Below are 21933 nucleotides of genomic sequence, written 5' to 3'. Positions count from 1 at the left end.
GGAACTTCTATACTGGATTAGACCAGTGGTCTATCTAATCCATTATGCTGTCTCTGAGAGTAGCCTGTATGAGGTACACAATTGTGAAGTAACTTGACCACACAGGGAATTTTCTCCCTAACTTTTGTTAGAATAATGGAAATTATGCCTTGGATTGGAAAGGGGATTTATATACCTTATAAAAGTGAAAACAAAAATCATTTTTATATTCTAATTTATGTAACTATGAATGTTCTTCACATCTATATAAAGATCTAATCCTTTTTTGAATCCTACTAAATTCTTGGCCCCAATGATTATCTGTGACATTGGGTTCCACAGGTTAATTATGTCTTGTACAAAAAAACCTTTCCTTTAATAGGCTTTAATTTTCTTTTTCTTTTCAGTTTAATTGAATGTCCCATTGCTTATAAAGCATAAAAAAGGGCACCCAGTGTGCCTTCTTTCTATATTGTGTGTAACTCCCAAGTCCCCTTTTATTTGTCTCCTCTCTAAACAGACCCAATCTTTTCAATTTCACTTTATAGAATATATTTCCATGTGTTTGTCACCCCATTCCCCACTCTTTCTATTATATCTTTATTCAGATAGAGTGTCCAGAACTAACCACAGTACTCCAGATCATGGTGTAGGAGTGATCTATATTGCAGTGTGATATTTTCATTCTTTATTTTCTATTCCATACCTTGTACTCCTTTACAATATTTTGTTTTTGTCCACCACTTCACATTAAGCAGTACTCATTGAGCTGTCCACAGTGAGGCCCATGTCTTTTTCCCTGAGTGATTATTGTACATTTAAAACCCCATAATATATATGTACAAATAACTCAAGCAGTTCCTTGCAATCATTGAGATAATTATTGCATTTGTCAACAGTGAATTTCATCTGTCATCATGCTACCTATTCATCTAGCTTTGTTAGGTACTTAAGAAGTTCATGACAGTCTTCTCCAGTCTTGACGAATGTAAATAATTTTTTAGTCATCTGCAAATGTTGCCACCTTCCTATTCATCCGATTTTGTAGATAACTAAGAAATATATTAAACAGTACAGTTTCTAATACAAAAATAGAAAGCATCCTGATGTTAACATTTTGTCGTGTGGAAAGTTGATCATTTATTCCTACTCTTTCTTTTTTTTACCTCATAACTACTGAGTTGCATTAATAGGCTCAGGTGAGGGACTTTGCAAAGGTTTTTCAAAAATACAGATAAATTATTTCATCTGCTTCTTTTTTTTATCCACTTATTTTGTTGACTTCCTCAAAGAATTTTCCTTTACGGAAGCAATGGTGATTTGTTTCTTTCTCTCATCTCATGTTAATCTAGGTGTTTTATAATTCTGTTTTTAATTATTTTTTAACCATTTAGACATTGCTGAGGTATTGAAGTCTGTAGCTACCAGTTTCACCCCACTACCTTTTTAAAAAAAAAATAGGTACAACTATTGCCCTCAAGTGCCATTTTCATGAAATAATGTATAATTTTGTTAACTCATTCTTAAGTTCCTTCAGAACTCTTGGACCATCCAGTCCTTTCGCTATTTAATTTCTCATTTTATCTGAGGATCTTCTCATTGTACACCTTGATCATTATCAGTGCTCAGTCTTACTATTTGCAAAGTATAGGTCTGGGGCAGGTATCTCTCATAACATCCTACGTAATGAAGACTGATGCAAATAAATCATTTATCTGCAATGTCTTTATCCTCCTTAATTGCTCCTTTGACTCTCTGTTCCCTTAGTCTCCATGCTGTTGATGTATTTAATACATTTCATATTGGTTTTTATATGTGTATCTCTGGTCTTTAAAATTCTTTTTGACGTTTAGTGTCACAGTGTTAGTTTTTTATGTGGTTCTTCTGTTATCCCTTATATATCAGTTATCTGTATTCTTCCTCTGGACTTCTTGCCACTATATTCACGTGTCCTTCTTTACATTAATCTTTTAGATCATTGGATCTAATTCTTCCAAGAGATCAGTGATTACAATAGATAAAATCTGAGCATAAAAGGAGAAAAATAAAGAAAAAGTTGGACAACATTTCTTCCACTAGTATACAACCAGACCAACAGAAAAATGAGAAAGAAGCGAGCTTCAGTAAGATGTACAATGTGGAGGCTGCTTTTTTTTCTTCTTCTAATATCAATGTTTTTCTTTTCCCTACAGCTTAATGAGTGGATATTTCATCTGTCTGGGGTTGGCCTTATCCCTCAGCCAATGGAACCAGCTAGCATAAGTACTTGTATTGGTCGTCATTCTTCCATCATCATATCCTTCAAAAATCCTACCACTGAAGATATACTGGTAGATGTGCTGTTAACAGGTACAGACTCTTGCTTTAATAATTTCTGTTTGATCGCATTAAAAATGTCTGTGGTATAGAGAAATGGTTATTAGTCTGGAAATTGTATGATATGATACAATAGAAATATACATGGTAAGGAACAGTTACTTGGTACATCCATGCCTGTGCTTTGGTAATGTGGCTTGGTTATAGTCTTACTTAATATTCTTCTTAAAGGTTTTATCATCAGATATAGATACAGGCCCAGAGCGTGCGCGCGCGCGCACACACACACACATACAGATTTTGTAACACTGAAGGCTCCATAGACCTCTTGCTTGGAGCCTGAATTTCATTTTATTATGGCTAAATGTAAGTGTATGCATCTAGGAACAAAGAATGTAGGGCATATTTACAGAATGGGGACCTGTATCCTGGGAAAAAGATTTGGGGGTTTTGATGGATAATCAGCTGAACGTGAGCTCCCAGTGTGAAGGTGTGGGCCAAAATAGCTAATATGATCCTGGAATGCATAAACAGGGGAATCTTGAGTAGGTGTAGAAAGGTTATTTTATTTCTGTATTTGGCACTGGTGTGACCACTTCTGAAATACTGTGTCCAATTCTGGTGCCTACAATTCAAGAAGGATGTTGATAAATTGGAGCGGGTTCAGAGAAGAGCCAGGAGAATGGTTAAAGGATTAGAGCAATAGACTCCAAGAGCTCAGTTTATTTAGATTAGCAAATAGAAGCTTAAGGGATGACTTGATCACAGACTGTAACTATATACACGGGGAACAAATATTTAATCATGGACTCTTCAGTCTCACAGAGAAAAGTATAACATGATCCAATGGCTGGAAGTTGAAGCTAGACAATTCAGATTGTAAATAAGATGTACATTTTTAACAGTGAGGGTAATAAACCATTGAAAAAGTTTACCAAGAGTCATGGTGGATTAAGAACATAAGTCGGCCATACTGAGTCATACCAAAGATCCATCTAGCCCAGTATCCCGTCTTCTGACAGTGGCCAATGCCAGGTGCCCCAGAAGGAATGAACAGAACAGGTAATCATTAAATGATCCATGCCCTGTCGCCCATTACCAGCTTCTGGCAAACAGATGCTAGAGACACCATCCCTGCTCATCCTGAATAGCCATTCATGGACCTATCCTCCATGAACCTATCTAGTTCTTTTTTGAAGATTATCCATCAGTCACAATTTTTAGATCAAGATTAGATGTTTTTTCTAAAAGATATACTCTAGGAATTATTTTGGGCATGTTTATGGCCTATGTTATACAGACGGTCAGACTAGATGATCACAGTGGCCCATTTTGGCCTGGGAATCTATGAATTCAGCCATAATACTGTCCAGGCAAGAACTGTGTTGGAGATTTACTAAGATTAGTCATCAACTATCTCATCTTGAAATTTAGTGTTCACATAAATGACATTTTAACATATTTGATGGCTCAAGTCATTTAGCAAATGGAAGTTTTAAAAACAGGTTGTAGCTAACTCAATAAATAGGAGAGTAATGCAAACTAAATCTCTGTGATGGCTGGTTTCTTGTCATAATGATAGCAGACATCTGACCCTTTCAGTTTCAGATGTGAAATTCAGATCAATCACCTACAAATAAATCATTTGGAGATCAGAGAAAACAAAATAGCTGTTTTTTAATACATCCCGCAGTGGAACCTGTCAACATATCAGCACTGAAAAGCAAATTGGGATGGGACAAATAGAGACCTTGAAAAAAACCCATAATTTGCATACAAGAGCTAGATTTGAAATCTTTATTTTGGCTAAAGCCGAATTCTTCAATGTTAGTTTTGTATACTATTTCTTAGCTTCTTAAAGTATGTCTTCTGGTTTTGTGACCATGCTGAACAACGTCGGGGTATATGCATGCAATACATGTGTGACAGGGTGTAGGTACCTCACCCCAGCAATAATGTAATAATAGTAACTTGCAAAGGGAGGAAGGCATTAGCCTCCCTGGAAGGGAGGAAAAAATCTGACCTACCTTATGAGCTGTGGGTCCTGGAAGGAGCAGCTGACAGCTGGACCTCATTAGGTCCTGATTGGACCCAGGTGGGTGCCCTAACCACCAGTCTAACAGAGTGGTATTCTGTCTCTCCACTGGGTCTAGTCCGTTTGCTCCAATCACTCATTATTTATCTGCAGTGGAACAGCTTAAACAGGAGAGATTGAGGGAGCCCCACATCAGAATAGCCCAGAGCCCAGTGGTTAGAGTACACTCTAAGAGGAGGGAGAACCCTGTTCAAATCATTTGTCCCCCTTAGGCAGAGTGGGGAATTGAACCTGGGGGCTGGTCTACACTGGGGGGGGGGTCGATCTAAGATACGCAACTTCAGCTATGTGAATAGCGTAGCTGAAGTCGAAGTACCTTAGATCGAATTACTTACTGTCCTCACGGCGCAGGATCGACGTCCGCGGCTCCCCATGTCGACTCCACTACCGCCGTTCGCATTGCTGAGAAATCGATTGCTACCCGCCGATACGGCCGGTAGTGAAGACGTACCCTGGGTCTCCCACATCCCAAGTGAGCACTCTAAGCACTGGGCTAAAAGTTAGAAGGTCACCACTTCCTGCTTCTGCTGTTTTATGCAGAGCAAGGCAGGTGTCTAAGTCATTCCCACAAGAAACTACTTAGGCGCCTAAGCTGCTTGACTTCAGGAGATGGGCTTCCATTTGTGGATAGCTAACAGAGAGAGATGCTTCCTTGCAGCCTGGACATAGGCACTTCTGTCCATGAGAGTGGCTGGGTTTAGGACACACCATTGGCATCTCCCACTGGCTATTTTAAGTGGCTCTCCACCTAGTATTTCTGGCTGTTGTGATCCCATTCTTAGGTGCTTGTCTCACCCCAGTCATTGCATAGGAGTCTAGGTGTTTAACTCAGGTTTTGTGGATTGCAGCATGGTTCCTTTTGTTGTTTTTTCTAGGTGCCTAAAAGATAGGTGCCATAATGTTCAGCAATTACAATTCCTAAGTGCCTTTGTGGATTCAGGCCTTGACTCCTAGGAGAAGTGAACTCTAGCCAGACCTTGCTCCAAAAGGGCCTCAACCATTAGGGACTAAGGTCCAGGACCAAACTATAATAGAGGGGTATTTTCCCCCTTCTCTAATCTGCAGATCTCCCCTCTACATTCCTACTAATCTCCCCCCAAACCCACTGTCCAACTCCCACCCCACCTCAGGCTCACATTTGCCCTCAGTCTCTTGATTCCCTCCTCACACACCCACACCCATACCCACCCTACCTCTACTTACTTTCCCCACAGGGAGCTTCCAGTCAAATGTGTTCTAACCTATCCCTATTCTTCAGAATTTTGTCTTCAATCCTTCCCACCCCATGATCTGGCTGGGATCTTCCCATTTTATAGCAGGGCTCTTCAATTCCATTAGCACCTTCCATCTGGGTAAAAATTGTGCAGTGTCTGGCAAAAAGAACCATTTTGTCTTGGTTGAATGTTTTTCATTCTGAACCTCAAAGCACTTTGACTCAGTTGAACAAAGTTTCCAATCACTGAAGTGTATCCATTCACTACTGAGGTGAAATGCAGCTCCATTTTTGAGACAGCACCAGTGTTCCCTCTAATTTTTCCCACCCATGTGCAGAATGAATTTTGTTATGTGCACCAATATGGAGGTGATGTGTGATACATGACCTTCATATTGGTGCACATAACAAAATTCATATGGTGGGGCTGGGGCTGAGAGGTTCAGAATGTGGGAGGGACCTCAGGTTGGGGGTGGGGGCTCTGAGGTGGGGCCGGGAATAAGGGGCTTGGGGTGCAGGATGGTGCTCTGGCGGGGAGAGAGGACTCCCCCCAGGAGCACCTGGTCTTGGGGGAGAGGTACCTGTCGCCACTGTGGCACCTCTGGGGCTGGGGCTGCAGGATAGGCACCCCTTCTCCAGCACTGGCAGGTCCAGCTGGGGCTGAGTTTGAGCTGGGGGAGGGGTACTGCAGCAGGTCTGGGCTGGGCTGGCCGGATCAGGGCCATCCCGGCCCTGGCTGGGTCAAGGCTGCACCACCGTGGCTGGGTCTGGTCTGGGCCACCCGGGTTTGGACCGGGCCGCCTGAGTTTGGGCCAGGCCGGACACCCGGGGTTTGGTTTGGACTGGGCCACGCCAGCCGCGGCTGGGTCCAGACCAGACCACTTGGGTCTGGTCCAGGCTGCACTGGCCGTGGCTGGTTCCAGCCAGGCTGCTTGGGTTCTGGCCACCCCGCCCCGGCCGCGGCTGGGCTCAAGCCGGGTAGGGGTGCCCCGGCTGCAGGCAGGTCCGAGCCACAGGATGGGCGCCCCGGCCATGGCAGGTTGGGGGCTGAGGGAGGGGCGCCCCTCCCTAGCCGGTCCCTGAGCAGGTTCCCTAAGCGCTAAATAGGCTGCTGCATGGCCACACAGTTTACAGGGAATGTAGGACAGCAAACCATCTGACTACTTCCTTTCTTTGCTTTTTTCCCCCCTTTTCACCTGGAAGTTAAAGCCTGAGGACTAGGTCATCAACTTATGATGAAACCAGATGAAACCCTGGGACTTCATGTCACATGTATGCTCCAAACTACTTAGAAGCATTATGTACATTGAACCAATTTTCTAGAGAAAGGCTTTTAAAACTTTATCATGCTGTAGACATGTGCTTGGGAACTGTACAGCATAAGCTCATAAAGTTCACCCCCATCCCTCATTGTGGAGAGGAATATGCAACAGCCTTTGCCCCTGAGCTATGATTCCCACATACTTCACTCCAACTCACTGGTTTAGATAAAGCAAAAATAAGTTCATTAACTAGAAAAGACAGATTTTAAGTGATGATAAGTGATAGCAAACAGATCAAAGCAGATTACCTAGCAAATAAACAAAAAACACAAACTAAGCTTGATATAGAAAATAGATTGGATATAAATTAGCAGATTCTCACCCTAAGAGATTATACAAGCAGGCTGCAGATTCTTAGGGGGCAAGATGCACTCAGTTATAGCTTGGAATCCCCATGTGTTTCATTTAAAGGCTAGAAATCCCTTTAGCCTGGGTCCAGCACTTCCCCCAGTTCAGTCTTTCTTCCTCAGTTGTTTCCAGGAGTCTTCTTGTGTGGGGAGTGAAGAACACGAGATGATGTCACTACCAGCCTTATATAGCTTTTGCATATAGTGAGAACCCTTTGTTTCAAAGCTTTGGTTTTCAGACCTGTCTGTGAAAAAATAATGACATCCCAAGATGGAGTCCAGAATCATGTGGTCTGATCACATGTCCTTGCAGCCATTACTCACAGACTATTTGGAGTGTTCTTAGGGAGGCTCATCACCAGGTGGGAGATAAGCTTCTCCTAATGGCCCATTGCTCTGGATAGGCCCTTCCCCACCCACCATCTAGCCTGAAAGCACCTTGTCTTGGGCATGTTTACCAGGTTTAACTACATTTGGAATACAGATACATAGTCAATATTCATAACTTCAGATACAAAAATGATATATGCATATAAATAGGATAATCATATTCAGCAAATTATAACTTTTCCAGTGACACCTCACACGACTTATCTTGCATAAAATACATCATAATTATGTCATAATCATATCATCATAATATCACTATAAAGAATATGGGGTGCAGCGTCACACACTCTTCTTTCTCTTATAGTTGCAGTGGCCCAAGGCTTGCTCTTTCTCCTTTATAGCTGTCTCCCTCAGGCATTCAGGCTCTTCATTGACCCCGGGGTGCCTGAAGAAGCACTTGTAAAGAAGGACCACAGCCAGTGTACATGATCAGTTAGTGATTTGTGAATTACAGGCAGTATGCTGGCCACAGTTTGAAAATCCTACTTCTTGAGGTAGAAGATGTATGTGGCAACCATGATACTATGTGTTTCTATTTCACTTCATAGAATACATCATGTTTTACACTGCTGTAAAATGCAGGTCACTATTTCTTCTGATTTGCACAGCAACAGAACAATTATAAGAAGCAAGCTGCAAGTCTTGTTAAGCATATAGTGCCAAATGGCATATTTAATACTACTAGAGCACCAAGCTATTATTTGTAGAATGCTAATCTATTACACTCTTCACAAAACTAATATGAGAACAAGCATTTGTCTCCACAATAGTCCCATCAGAAATCATTTACATAGCTTAAAATAGATACTAAAGACTACTGAACTGTGACATTCTGACATACTTGAGATGTGCATTGAGTTCACAAAAACTTTCCTTGTTTAAATAGGATGCAATCTTTTTAACTATAGAGCATTAACTTATTCCAAAGAGGTTCTCAGTGAAACCTGGTATATAAGTCAACTGTCCTAGAAAAACTCTAATCTTGACTTTTGCACCTTAGATTCAGTTTTTGCTCTCCATTTTTCCTTGGATTACTTACACATTAGTGGACCTGAAATAATGAACTAACATTCCTGTAGTCTTTTACAGTAAAACTGTAAGGCTTTTACTTTGAGCAGATTAACACTATAGAGCCCATCATACAAAGTAAAACAATATAAACAACTCTAAAATCTGTCTTGAATTTGCAAAACCTGGTTAATTTCCTCAATGAATTACCACTGGAAATAAAAAAAAAAACAAGTCACAGTATAATAACTGAGCTATGTATCCAAGCCTTCTTCAGAACAGCATTGTGCAGGCTTTGGCTTGCTTTTTGCAGAAACAGTAACAATTCCTTTTGTTCTTTTTGGTAAAAAGTGGCATTCTTTCTTCTGTATGCAACCCTACTTCCAATATATTTTCAAAGGAAGTAATTTCTAGCTGCATAAGCAGTGTCATGACTATAAAACTTCAGTTTTTAATAATTTAGTAATTACGGCCCAGATCCTCAAAGGTAACTAGGTGCTTACTTCAACTGAAATCAATAGAAGCTAGATGCCTAAATATCTTTGGGCATACATGTTCAGTAAAATATAATTTCCAGTATGGTGTATAAATATATATGAACTGTAATATTACTAAAATGTATTTGTCACAGGTCCCTTTAAGGATAGTGGGTCCAGTTCTTCTATGACAGAACAGCTGGACCTGATTAGTAGGGCAAGGCAGCATCTGGGAGAGTTCTAAATTGAGGTCCAAGAAACAGAGCCAAAGACAGGGGCTGGAGAAGGCTGAAGGATCAGGGAGCAAAAGAGGGGTTTGTCTTCTGACCTATCCTGACCAGAGAATAGATGGCCCCAGGAGAATGTTGGATCCTCTTCTGGGGAGAAAAGTACTCCACATAGGAAGACTGAGGAGTTCCTGCTGAAAGAGCAGGAATCACTCCAGCTAGAAAGGACTGCTGTGACTGCTTGGCAAAAAGCAAGCTAGGACAGAAGAAAGGCCCCAGGACTGGCAGAAGAAACCAGAGGTGAATATGGTTGTGTGGATGGACTATATTTTGGGACTTTGAAGACTGTTTGAATTAGGGTGAACATATTTCCTTATGCTAAATATGGGACACCTGGTAAAATTATTCATATTCAAGTGAGTTCAACAGCAATCAATCAGAGCTATGCAGTATAAACATTCAAATTAACATCAAGTTGACTGTACCCCTGTTAAAAAGAAATACTGCATAGTAGGATTCTTTTTATTTACTTTCTTATCTTTAAGGCTTTAGGGTTCACACAGGGAGAGGTCACTCTCTCTCTCTCCCCCCCAGCCCTCATACACCTCTCTTACAAGGGGGCGTGACCGACCAACTGACCCGACCCTCCCTGCCCAGCGCTCTCCACCCTCCATTTCTGGGTGGGCCCCTGGGACAGACCCGTCTCCTGGTACCTGGCGCCACGTCTTCCTGAGGCAACACATGGGAGGGGTCACATGCTCCCCTCTCCAGATTTCTGCCAGGGTTCACATCAGAATGTGGCCAGCAGCTGCCTTTAGTACTGTGTGGGACGGAAGGGTTCGGAGCAGCTTCCAGTGGCAGAGGAGGTGGGGCAGGGATGACTTGGCCCATGTCTTTGCAGAGCTCATCTCTTCACCCCTTCTTCCCCACCCTGCAGCCTTGTGGCTGTAAACAGCTTGTCCCTTCCTGCCTGCATAGTGTCTAAAGGCTGCTAACACCTCCAGGCTGCTGCTGGCCACCGAGCCACCTCCTGTCCCCTGGTTACAGTGCGTGCAGGAAGTGGTTAAGCCCTAAGGATGCATCGTGCGTGAGGGCCCAGGGAACCTGACTGCAGGAGCTTCAGTGCACCCAGCCAGAGAGGTGGCTCAGCAGGGGAGGGTCCCCAGGGGAAGGAAGAACCCTCTAACTCCCTGGGGTCAGGGCATGTACATGCTGGAAATTGCTTTCCCCCCATGCCACTCCAGAGCTTAGCTGAGGGGTAGAAAGGTTTCCCTGTGCCAGCTCGGTGTGGGGCTTTGGCACATGCAGGGCTTGGCTCCTTCTGGCTGTTTAGCCATGGTGGCTCTCTTTTGGTCCTCTTATTGTATTTTCTGATATGAGGTATACATTTAGTCTGAGCCTCTATTAGAGTGTTTTTAAATAGTCCCAGTGCTGCTTGCAGGCACTTAATCCTTGTGACAGCTCCTTTTAATTTTCATCTAATGAGCATCCTCATTTTTGTATAGTTCCTCTTTTAGAAGTTAAATGTTATCCTAGCTGTACCAAGAAGCAGCCATTTTATGGTGTCTAGAAATTTTATCTCTGCATCATGCCCTAAGGTGACATTTACTCAGTTAATATGAGGAGAGTTGAAGTCACCCATTATTATTGCACTTTCTGCTTTTGTAGCCTCTCCAACCTCCCTTAGTCTTTCACAATCACTGTCACCATCCTGGTTCAGGTGGTCAGTAGGATATTCCTACTGCTCTACTCTTTGTATTCAAGCATGGAAATTATGTCCATAAAGATTCTACGGTGCAGTTTGTTTCATTTGACTCTATGCTTCCTTTAACATATAGTGCCACTCCCCTGCCAGCACAACCTACTTTCATTACTATATATTTTATACCCTGGTATTACTGTGTCCCATTGATTATCCTCATTCCACCAAGTTTCTGTGATGCCTATTATATCAATATCCTCGTTTAATGCTAGGCACTCTAGTTCATCTATCTTAGTATTTAGTATAAATACCATTGCCATAGCAACAAAAGTTTCCATAAAGACCTTATTCTAAAATGACATTAGGCTTGCTAGTCAGTTTTTTGTTCCCTGGCTAGCCTGACTCTTCTGAGATTCCTGTTTTTTATGTCTTCTTGAGTCTCAGGTGACATTTAGTGATTTGCTGCACCTGTGCATGGAGTAGGAGTCTGTTAATCTATCTCATTTATAGAGATAGATCACATTGTCACAGCAGGTGAATTTAATCTCATCCTCCCACTCCCACCCAAATCCCCTAAATACTGTAATATTAACCTTTTCTCATCATTTAAATATGATACTCATGATGAGGCTGAATTGTTTTATTATTCAGAATTACTTTAGGATAATGAAAATTAAAGCATTATAAATAGAAAGATATTTATCTTCTAATTCAAAATATTTCTTTACTCATAATGGTCCTGATCCTGCAAGCACTGAAGTATGTTTAATTTTACTCAGGTAAGTAGTCCCATTGACTTCATTGTGTCTACTTATGTGAGTGTATTAACACACACATAAGTGTTTTCAAGACTGAGACCAATATTGTCGTATACTGAATGCACAGTGTGGTACCAAATTCAGCACTCAGAAATGCACATGCAACTAACTTTTGATTTCTGTGGGAGCTGTTCATGCATACCTGAAGATAGAACTCAGTCAATGGTATACTGAACATTAGAGTCACTTGGTATAGATGCAACATATGTAAGTGCAGAGAGAATGGTACTTCAAAACTATTTGAAGTATGGTCATAGGCTCTGAGATCCAAACTTTAATGCAGAATCAGGTATCTTTGAATTGCTAATTTCAGGTAGTGTGTGCACTTGTGACAAAAGCATCTTCCTTAAACAGAGAGTAGAGGCTTTAGTCTCATAACAGATTTTCTAAATTTCTCTTTAAATAGTTTTTATTCTCAAATATATTTTTTTCAAACTTCTCACAAAAGATTTAGAGAATGTGCAGTGGTGTAACTAGGTTGTTGATGATGATCATGTCACTGGCTGTGGTGATACGTACAGCAGTCTTAGAACTGCAAAAGAAAATTGACCACAGACATAACACAAAAATGCAAATTCACACTAAATATTTTTACTAGCACAGAATACAGTGCTTCACGGTGAATAAGCTACTCCTTTACTTGTCACAAAAGCTTTGATGGGCCCAGGCAAAAATAAAATAATAAATCACTAATCAGAGCCTACCACTATCCTGTACTGTCTTCTGTTTTTGGAGGCCCCTGAAATCTCTTCTGAGCTCTGAGTGTATTGAGACATCCTTTTAGGCAGTCAACTGGTCAAGGAATGGCATGCCAGGACTGCTCTGCTACTAACTGCAGCCACGCTAACCTTAAAAAAAGTAGATGTAGCCCTCATAGGCGAGTTCCTGCATGCAAAGGTCCAGTAGCAAAGCAATACTCTTCACAGCTAAAGAAAAGAGGAAACACATAATTCTGTGCCCATCTAATCTCCTGGCGCAATTTAAGTCCTTATGTTGTGCTGGCTGCCTATGACCTCAACACTCAAGTGCTGATGGGTGTTGCCAGGCCATAGAGATAGTGTAGTCACTCCTCTTTCCCTTGGCTGTGTCCCCTACACTAGCTGGAGGGAAGAGAGGTGACACATGAGCTGATATAGTGGTGCGCTCTCATTCAAGGGTAGGATTTACTGGAACTTAGTGTGTGAGGTAGGATTTACTGGAACTTAGTGTGTGAGTAAGGATATGTGCATACACCCTAATGAGTGTTTGCATGCATGTGCCCATAGTCAACATGTAGTGAAACTACCCCATACTCTTAATTTTTCATTGCAGTTCAAGTCAGGTAGTTCCTCCAACCATTTTTATTGCTCTTCTATGAATGCCATCCCATTTGTCTGTATTGTTCTGATATCAAGGTGCCAAGAACTGAGCACTATTCCAGTATAGTCACTGACTTCCCTATCCCATGATGTGATAGGTCTATATTTTATTTTAATCGGATTTAAACTGAAGTGCCTATCCTGGCTGTTGGAGCTCCTATGACAATGAAGATATACAATTAGAAAAATACAAGTGAATCAGAAATGCCCATACAAAACTGCCATAGTGTTCACCATTAGTAATAATCCTGTCTCTGGGGTTAGTTAAATACAAATATTTTAGATGCAAAATCTGGGTTTGAGAGGGAGCGTTGTTTTGGGTTTGGGTTTTTTTTGGTACATAGACAAATTTATGCATTAAAATGAATGGTCTCATTGGCTTTTAGTAGCATATCAAGTAATAAAACCACCTGAATGATCACTGACTTAAGCCCTTATTATTGTAGCCCTGAGAGTGATGGCCACTAGTTCCAGTGATTCTTTAAACCTTTTAATTTCTTGAAAAATATTAATCCTAAGGATAGAAATGACTGTGCTATCTGACAACGAAAAACAAATAGATCTACCCAGGTCTGTAAATAAATCTGTCTTATTGAAAAGGAATAAATTGTAGTTTACAGTAGTAGGCTTAGTCATGTAGGAGCACACATTTTTAACACCCGGAAGCCTTTCAGGTAATATATTAGCTTTAAAGTATATTACTGGAATTCATACCCTTAGTGGACATACTCCTGCATTGGCCTCACCAATCTCGTTGCCAAGGAGATTAGGAGAACAATATTGGGGTAGAACTCAACTACATGGGAAACTGACAGAAAGTATTCAGAGTAGCAGCTGTGTTAGTCTGTATCTGCAAAAAGAACAGGAGTACTTATGGCACCTTAGAGACTAACACATTTATTTGAGCACAAACTTTCGTGGGATACAGCCCCACTTCATTGGATGCATGTAGTGGAAAATACAGTAGGAAGATATATATATACACACACAGAGAACATGAAACAATGGGTGTTACCATACACACTATAAGGAGAGTAATCAGTTAAGGTGAGCTATTATCAGCAGGAGAGAAAAAGAACTGTTTGTAGTGATAATGAAAATGGTCCATTTCCAGCAATTAACAAGGAGATGTAAGGAACTGGGGTGGGAGGGGAGATAAGCACGGGGAAATCGTTTTACTTTGTGTAATGGTCACTACAAACAGTTCTTTTTTTCTCTCCTGCTGATAATAGCTCACCTTAACTGATCACTCTCCTTATAGTGTGTATGCTAACACCCATTGTTTCATGTTCTTTGTGTATATATATATATATCTTCCTACTGTATTTTCCACTACATGCATCTGATGAAGTGGGGCTGTAGCCCATGAAAGCTTACACTCAAATAAATTTGTTAGTCTCCAAGGTGCAACAAGTACTCCTGTTCTTTTTGACAGAAAGTAGAAAGTCAGCTGGCAGAATGAATTGTTTGATTGTGATCTTTGCAAATTGTGTTTCAGACCATGTAACACTTCTTAAGAGAATTAAACACAGCAACAGGGGAAATAGAGGATTTAAGTTTGAGATGTATGAGCCTTAAACATCAAAACTTGTGTAACTATTTTAGATAGCGTGTTAGAGGAATTTTTTTCATAAAGAGTTGGCTTTATCATGGTTTTCAAAACATGAAAAGAACTGTGAAGCAATAATTATTGTATGAGGCGTTCTGCCCTAGATGTATGAAAAAACTGTCTAAAAAGTCTATAAATGGCAAATTACAATATGCATTGGTTGACAAACATCAGAAATGATTCAGTGCTCCATTTCTTCTGGTTCAATCTATAGCTAGTTTATATATATCAGATTGACAAGGGATGGAGGACTGATCATTTTCATTCTCAAGTTTTACCAAACCAAGAACACTCATAAGCACTATTTCTGTACTTGTGAATGTTAAATGACACCACCACGCTATAGAAAGTGAAATCATAAAACTTTTTTATGTACCAGGGATGAAATCCTGGCTCCACTGAAGTTAATGAGAATTTTGTGTTGAATTCAGTGGGCCCAACATTTCGCCTCAGTTGTCTATACAGGGCTGGCCTTACCATGAGGCAAACTGAGGCGGCCACAGCAGGTGCCAGACTGTGGAAGGGCGCCACTAGGACCCAGAGTGTAGAAAATTGTGTCTGCTGCGGTGCATATGTATTCTCTCTGCTCTAGATGCACAGAGATGGTGGAGTGCTGTGCTGGAGGAAGGAGGGCACAAGAGACATAACAGGCAGGCAGGAGAAAAGGTGAGAGGGAATAACAGAAAGGAGGAGGAGGAGCCTCTTATTTACTTCTCTAGCACACCCACGAGCCTGGACTGATTAATACCAGCTTCTCAGGGAGCTTCCTATTTCCTGCTGCTTCCCTGAACCCACTTGAGGGGAACAGGCAGTCAACTAAAGTAGTGGGAGCCAGTTAGGCCCTTAAGATGCCGATATCTTCCCTCACTCAGGCCCTGCTACCAGCCTGCTTATTTGTCCCCTTCAACTGAGTGTTGAGAGCCACTATAGCTCGCACATAACAGCAGTCATGAGTAAAAGGCCTTAGGAGAAGCTTATCTCCCACCTGGTGATGAGCCTCTGTGGCAGCATTCAGAAAAAGAAAGAAAGCAAAGTAAGCTTTTCTATCTAAGCAGGAAGGAGCTCTCCTGAGATACATAGACACAAATGTTCACATGAGCCTTCCGGCCCCAGTGAGGATGTGAATGGTGAGAAGATGCCTGATCTTCCAGTTAGTCAGAGTGCAGGTGACCTGGCAGCTATTGCAACATCCATATGTCCATCTCAAATGGATGTAACCAATGCACATTCCTGAAGAAAAGTGTAGATCCAAGAAGAGTGTGGTGGAGGCGCAAGAAACAGCTGCTGCTGAGTTTAGTTAAGTCTAGATGATCCAGGGCTGTGAACCCATTTGAGCAGTAGCCTGAGGGACTTCCTTGTACTGCATGGGCCGCAGCAAGTGAAAAACGTCATGTTCCCCAAAGACAATGAAAATAGAAGTTTCCATCCAACACATTACTGGTGTGAAATCCCCAATGGTGACAAAGTGGAGAGGCCACTTTGTACTCAAAACTCCAGAATACTGCATACTGTTTTTGTTGCAAACTCTTCCAGTCTAATGCTCCAGCCACATTGGGTTCTACAGGAGCAAAGGACTGGAAAAATCTGGCTAGAGATCTGGCATGCCATGAGAAGGCAGCAAATCACCAGAGAGCATCACCAGAGAGGTGGAAAGAGCTTGAGATGAGTCTAAGGTTAAAGGCCACCATAGATGATCAGCATCAAGAGAAGATTGGATCAGAGTCTCTTTACTGGCAAAATGTTCTGAAAAGGCTCATTGCCTTTGTGAGAATGCTTGCTACCCAAAACCTAGCACTGCGTGGCACTGCAGCTCAGCTGTATGTGCCAAACAATGGAAACTTCCTGAAAATTTTGGAGCTGATGGCTGAGTTTGATTTTGTACTCCAGGAGCACCTAAGAAGAGTCACCACTCAGGAGATGTACACATACCATTACCTTGGGTAAAACAATTCAAAATAAGATCATACCGTTACTGGCAACAAAAGTGAAACAGAAGGCTGTGGCAGATCTGAAGTCAGCAAGATATTACTCTGTTATTCTGGACTGCACACCTGACATCAGCCATATGGAACAAATGACTTTAATGGTGCGTTTTGTAACAACAACAGAACCTTTGTGAAAATGTCCCTGCAATGGGGACTGTCAGAGAGCATTTTCTAGAATTTATTGACATTGATGATTCTACAGGAGCTGGTATGACACATGCGCTTCTTAAAAAGCTGGAAGACACGGGAATTGTGATAGCTGACATGAGCGGTCAGGGCTACAATAATGGTGCCAACATGAGAGGGAAGAACAGAGGAGTGCAGACATGGATCCGAGATTTAAACCCTTGAGCTTTTTTTTGTCTCATGCAGTTCTCATTCATTGAACTTGGTGGTCAGTGACACAGCATCAGCTTCTAGTGAGGCTGCTGAATTTTTTAATGTAATTCAAAGCATCTATGTATTTTTCTCTGCATCAACTCATCGATGGCAAATTTTGAAGCAACATCTGGGAACATCTTCTTTGACACTGAAACCACTGAGTGCCACATGATGGGAAAGTTGAGTGGAGGCGATAAAGCCTATCAAACACCAAATTGGGAAGATAGATGATGCCATAGTTGCCATTATGGAGGATAATGCTATGACAGGAACTGTTCATGGGAGAACAGTAGCAGAGGGAAATGGAATCACCAGAAACATACATAACTTCAAATTTCTGTGTGGCTTAGTGTTGTGGCATGACATACTGTTCGAAATAAATGTTGTAAGCAAGAGACTCCAAGGTGTTGACCTTGATATATCTGGAGCAATGGAACAACTGGACAAAGCAAAGTCATACCTACAGTCTTACTGCTCAGGTGAGGGATTTCAAAACATTGTGAAGTTTTGGCAGAGGAAGTTGGCAGAGGAACTTCACACTGAAGCTATTTTCCGACTCATTCAAGAATACAGAGTTACCAAAGAAGAAGACATTTTGATTCTGAGGCACGGGATAATCCCATAAGAGACCCCAAACAACAATTCAAAGTTGAATTCTTTAACCAGGTGCTAGATTGTGCAATACAGTCAGTTGAAGAACATTTCATGCAGCTCAAGGAACACAGCAGTATATTTGGAATGTTGTATGATATTCCAAAACTCCTCACTATACCTGAAGGAGACCTACACCAGCAATGCAGGGCACTGGAGACAGTGTTGACACATGGTGACATGCACAATATTGATGCGAGTGATTTAGGTGATGAACTGAAAGCCCTTTCAAGATGCATTTCAGCAGGATCAACTCCAAAGGCTGTTCTGGAATATATATGCACAAATGAGATGATCACCCTCTTTCCAAATGCTTTTGTTGCTCTGCGCATACTTCTAACACTTCCTGTAACAGTTGCCACCGGAGAACACAGCTTCTCCAAGCTGAAGTTAATAAAAACACATCTACACTCCACAATGACACAGAAGAGGCTGGTCGGCCTTGCAACCATCTCAATAGAGCATGAGCTGGCCCAGACTGTGGACCTTCAGGAAGCAGTTCAGATCTTTGCAACCAAGAAGGCACAGAAAGCACCACTTTGATTATTCAAACAGATAAAAATGCCAGTGTTTACTATTCAGACAAGAAAAGTTACATTTGCTATTCAGGCGTTTGAAAGTTAAGTGTTACTTAAAATTTTTGAACAAGGCATTTTAAGTTGTTAGTTCTCCTTTATTGAGGTAGGTAGCTGTGACGGTACCTCCCATAAGGCTTTATGGAAATATGCTTAGAATGTGTTTTATGCTACATATGCCATGTAACATATCTCCATAAAGGTTATGATCTACTGAATGTATTAATCCTATTTGTATGCATTTATCATTTTTGTATTGGAAGTTATTAATGTTGTCTGTGTACTGGCTTGATTTCTAAATAATCTTAGTAGGGCATTTGGTCAGTTCCTGGAGAAAGGAATGTTGAAATTAAGTACCTAATCAAGAAACACTTAAAGGACAATGGATCTTGGAATGCTCCAATCCACGTAAGAAGTATACTTGAGGATGTTCAAGGTAGCATGTAAACAATGGAGGCTATCTGTAAAAACTGTGAGTCATGCATGGACATGTGACTTGCCCAGGTGACTCCTAAACTCCATCTTGGGGCTGGACTTTGCATAGGAGTGAGGAGGGGGTCTCCACACACAAGAGAAAGTCTATTTAAACCCCTGGTAGACCTCTCCATTTTGTCTTCAGCTGGCTAAAGAGAGAGCCTCTCCACCCCCCAGGATACTTGAAAGAAACTGAAACAAAGGGCAGTGACTGCAAGGTGTGTGAGTTATTGCTGGACCCAGGCTAAAAGGAGATTAGTCTGTAAAAGGGAGCATTCTGGAACTGGTGAGGATCTTATCTGTACTCAGTTTGATTTAGACATAGATTTGCGTGTTTTATTTTATTTTCGCTCGGTGACTTACTTTGTTCTGTCAGTTACTACTTGGAACCACTTAAATCCTACTTTCTGTATTTAATAAAATCACTTTTTACTTATTAATTAACTCGGAGTATGTATTAATACCTGGGGGAGCAAACAACTGTGCATATCTTTCTATCAGTGTTATAGAGGGTGAACAATTTGAGTTTACCCTGTATAAGCTTTATACAGGGTAAAATGGATTTATTTGAGTTTAGACCCCATTGGGAGTTGGGCATCTGAGTGTTAAAGACAGGAACACTTCTGTTAGCTGCTTTCAGGTAAACCTGCAGCTTTGGGACAAGTAATTCAGACCCTGGGTCTTTGCTGGAGCAGATGGGAGTGTCTGGCTCAGCAAGACAGGGTGCTGGAGTCCTGAGCTGGCAGGGAAAGCAGAAGCAGAGGTAGTTTTGGCACATTGGGTGGCAGCTCCCAGGGGGTTTCTGTGATCCAACCCATCACAGCAGCAGAGCAGTACCTTCAGAGGAGTAGAACAGGAAAAAGGCAGAATTGAGACATTTCAAATTTTGGCCCAAGCGAGGAGGCATGGGGGCGTCACTTGAGCTCCCTGCCTCAGGTGTCAAAATGTTGTGGGCCAGCCCTGTGTCTATACATAACAAGGGCCTGATTGTACAAATTTTATTCACATAAATGCTTCCATTAAGGCTTTGTCTGTACTAGGTGATATGAGCCATTGGTGGCCGGTTGCTGTTGTAGCTACAGACCAGTGGAAAACCCCTAGCATAGACAGACTTAGCTTCCATTTGCACTGAATCATCTGTTTCACGCTAGGTAAACTACACCAGTGCAAATAGTAATATCAGTACCAGAGCACCAATGGCTGAAATCCCCAGTGTAGACAATGCCTAAGTGCTCACCAGTGTAAGGGTTGTATGATCTGCCTCAAATACTGGCAACTGACATCAATATTTTTATTGTAACTAAAACAGATAATATTATGAATGCAGCTTCATGGGTAAAATATTTCCAAGTTTCAGGAAAAAATTAACTACAGTAGAACTTCAGAGTTATGAATTTAAAAGTTACAACTGACCAGTCAACCACACACCTCATTTGGAACTGGAAGTACAGAATCAGGCAGCAGCGGGGGGCAGGGGGGAAGCAAATACAGTACAGTAGTATTTTTCTTCTGCATAGTAAAGTTTTAAAGCTGTATTAAGTTGTAAACTTTTGAAAGATCATAATGTTTTGTTCAGAGTTCCGAACATTTCAGAGTTACAAACAACCTCCATTCCCGAGTTGTTTGTAACTCTGAGGTTCTACTGTAGTGTTTACAAGCATTCTACCCAAATGACTAAAGATCTGTGCTCAAATAAAAGATTCAAGTCTCAGTGCTAGCTAATAATCATCTAAGGATGGTAATTGGTTCATCTTTGGGATCTAGCATTATCTATTGTATATTTATCTTAAGCAAAACTGATCTCCTATACCAATATTTGAGATGGCATTTAGCTAGGGCTTGTTCACAGTGACATTAAAATAGTTGGCTTACACTGTGGATTACTAAAGCTAATAGTATTTTCAAGATAGAATTGTACACACAGTAGCTCAATCATCTAATTTCCATGCAGAAACTGCCGCTTGTTTTAGACATGTTTTCAGACTGCTCTCTTATTACTTACGTGCCCCCTTTACTCATTTATTTAACCGAACCAAATACTGAACTCATAGAGGAAATCTGACCTAAAGAATTGTTTCTTTACAGTAAAAATATCACTTCACTTCACCTCTTGACTTCTTTTCCTGTTTACACGGGAGTGAAGGTGACTATAATTCTTTGCCACTCTTTTCTGGTCCATGGGACAGGTCTTGGAGGTCCAGTCCTTTTCTGTTAAAACTTCTCTTGACAGAGTCTCTCCATTGTAACCGTGGTCTTGCACATCCTTTCTTTCTGTCCTCTTTTTCCCATGCTTTCTTTGCTGATTGTTTTTCTCCCATTCTTATAACATGTCCAGCCTACCTCAAATGTGCACGTTCCAACTTATCTATCACTATTATATTTCTTACAGTAAAATATATATTGGAAATAAATAGTACAGCATATTTGTACACCAGCATTAGTCTAAATTAACACAGATATAAAGAAATTCACGATTTTTTCAGATGAATTTAGAGAGTGGTTAATCAATTTAAAATGAAAGTGCTAAGATTAGTTGTATTGTTTTTGGCATAATTGCAACCATCATGTTCACCACTAATAAGTGTGGGTATGATAAGATACGCACATTTCTATGCATCCGAAGAAGTGAGCTGTAGCCCACGAAAGCTTATGCTGAAATAAATTTGTTAGTCTCTAAGGTGCCACAAGTACTCCTGTTCTTTTTGCACATTTCTAGGACATCGTGAGGTATCACGATTAATTTCACATGGTGTAATTAGTTTACAATAACCATATCCTCGGAGGTTAGTTGAACAGTTTTGTGAAAAATAACTTTAGTGTTGAATAAATATTTATGTGAAGGTTATTGTGATCATTGCAAAATCCTGATCACAGCAAGGCGGCTTCAAATGAGGGAAACTTGCTGTAATCAATTTAGCGCATTACAGACTTGGGGAAACAATTAGGAGGTTCCCTCAGTTTTACAGAGTAAGGTTACAAAACAGTTAGCGCCTTCCGCTGCAGTATG

The 21933-nt window shown here is 41.2% G+C and overlaps 1 protein-coding gene and 1 long non-coding RNA gene across 5 annotated transcripts in view; one reads left to right on the top strand and one right to left on the bottom strand.

Moving 5' to 3' along the window:
• Window positions 1-21933, top strand: part of CFAP47 (cilia and flagella associated protein 47) — a 642607-nt gene that overhangs the window by 482478 nt on the left and 138196 nt on the right. For all 3 annotated transcript variants that reach the window (XM_039536653.1, XM_039536643.1, XM_039536662.1), the window contains one exon: window positions 2172-2328. In XM_039536653.1, the coding sequence (XP_039392587.1) occupies window positions 2172-2328 (157 nt within the window). The remainder of the gene's footprint in view (window positions 1-2171; window positions 2329-21933) is intronic.
• The window catches only part of LOC120404363, a 103865-nt gene that overhangs the window by 40550 nt on the left and 41382 nt on the right, over window positions 1-21933 (bottom strand). The window lies entirely within an intron of this gene.

Source organism: Mauremys reevesii, linkage group 1, assembly GCF_016161935.1.
Source record: "Mauremys reevesii isolate NIE-2019 linkage group 1, ASM1616193v1, whole genome shotgun sequence".
NCBI lineage: Eukaryota > Metazoa > Chordata > Testudines > Geoemydidae > Mauremys > Mauremys reevesii.
The sequence above is the reverse complement of the archived record's forward strand: the minus strand, read 5'-3'. Positions and strand labels throughout refer to the sequence as shown.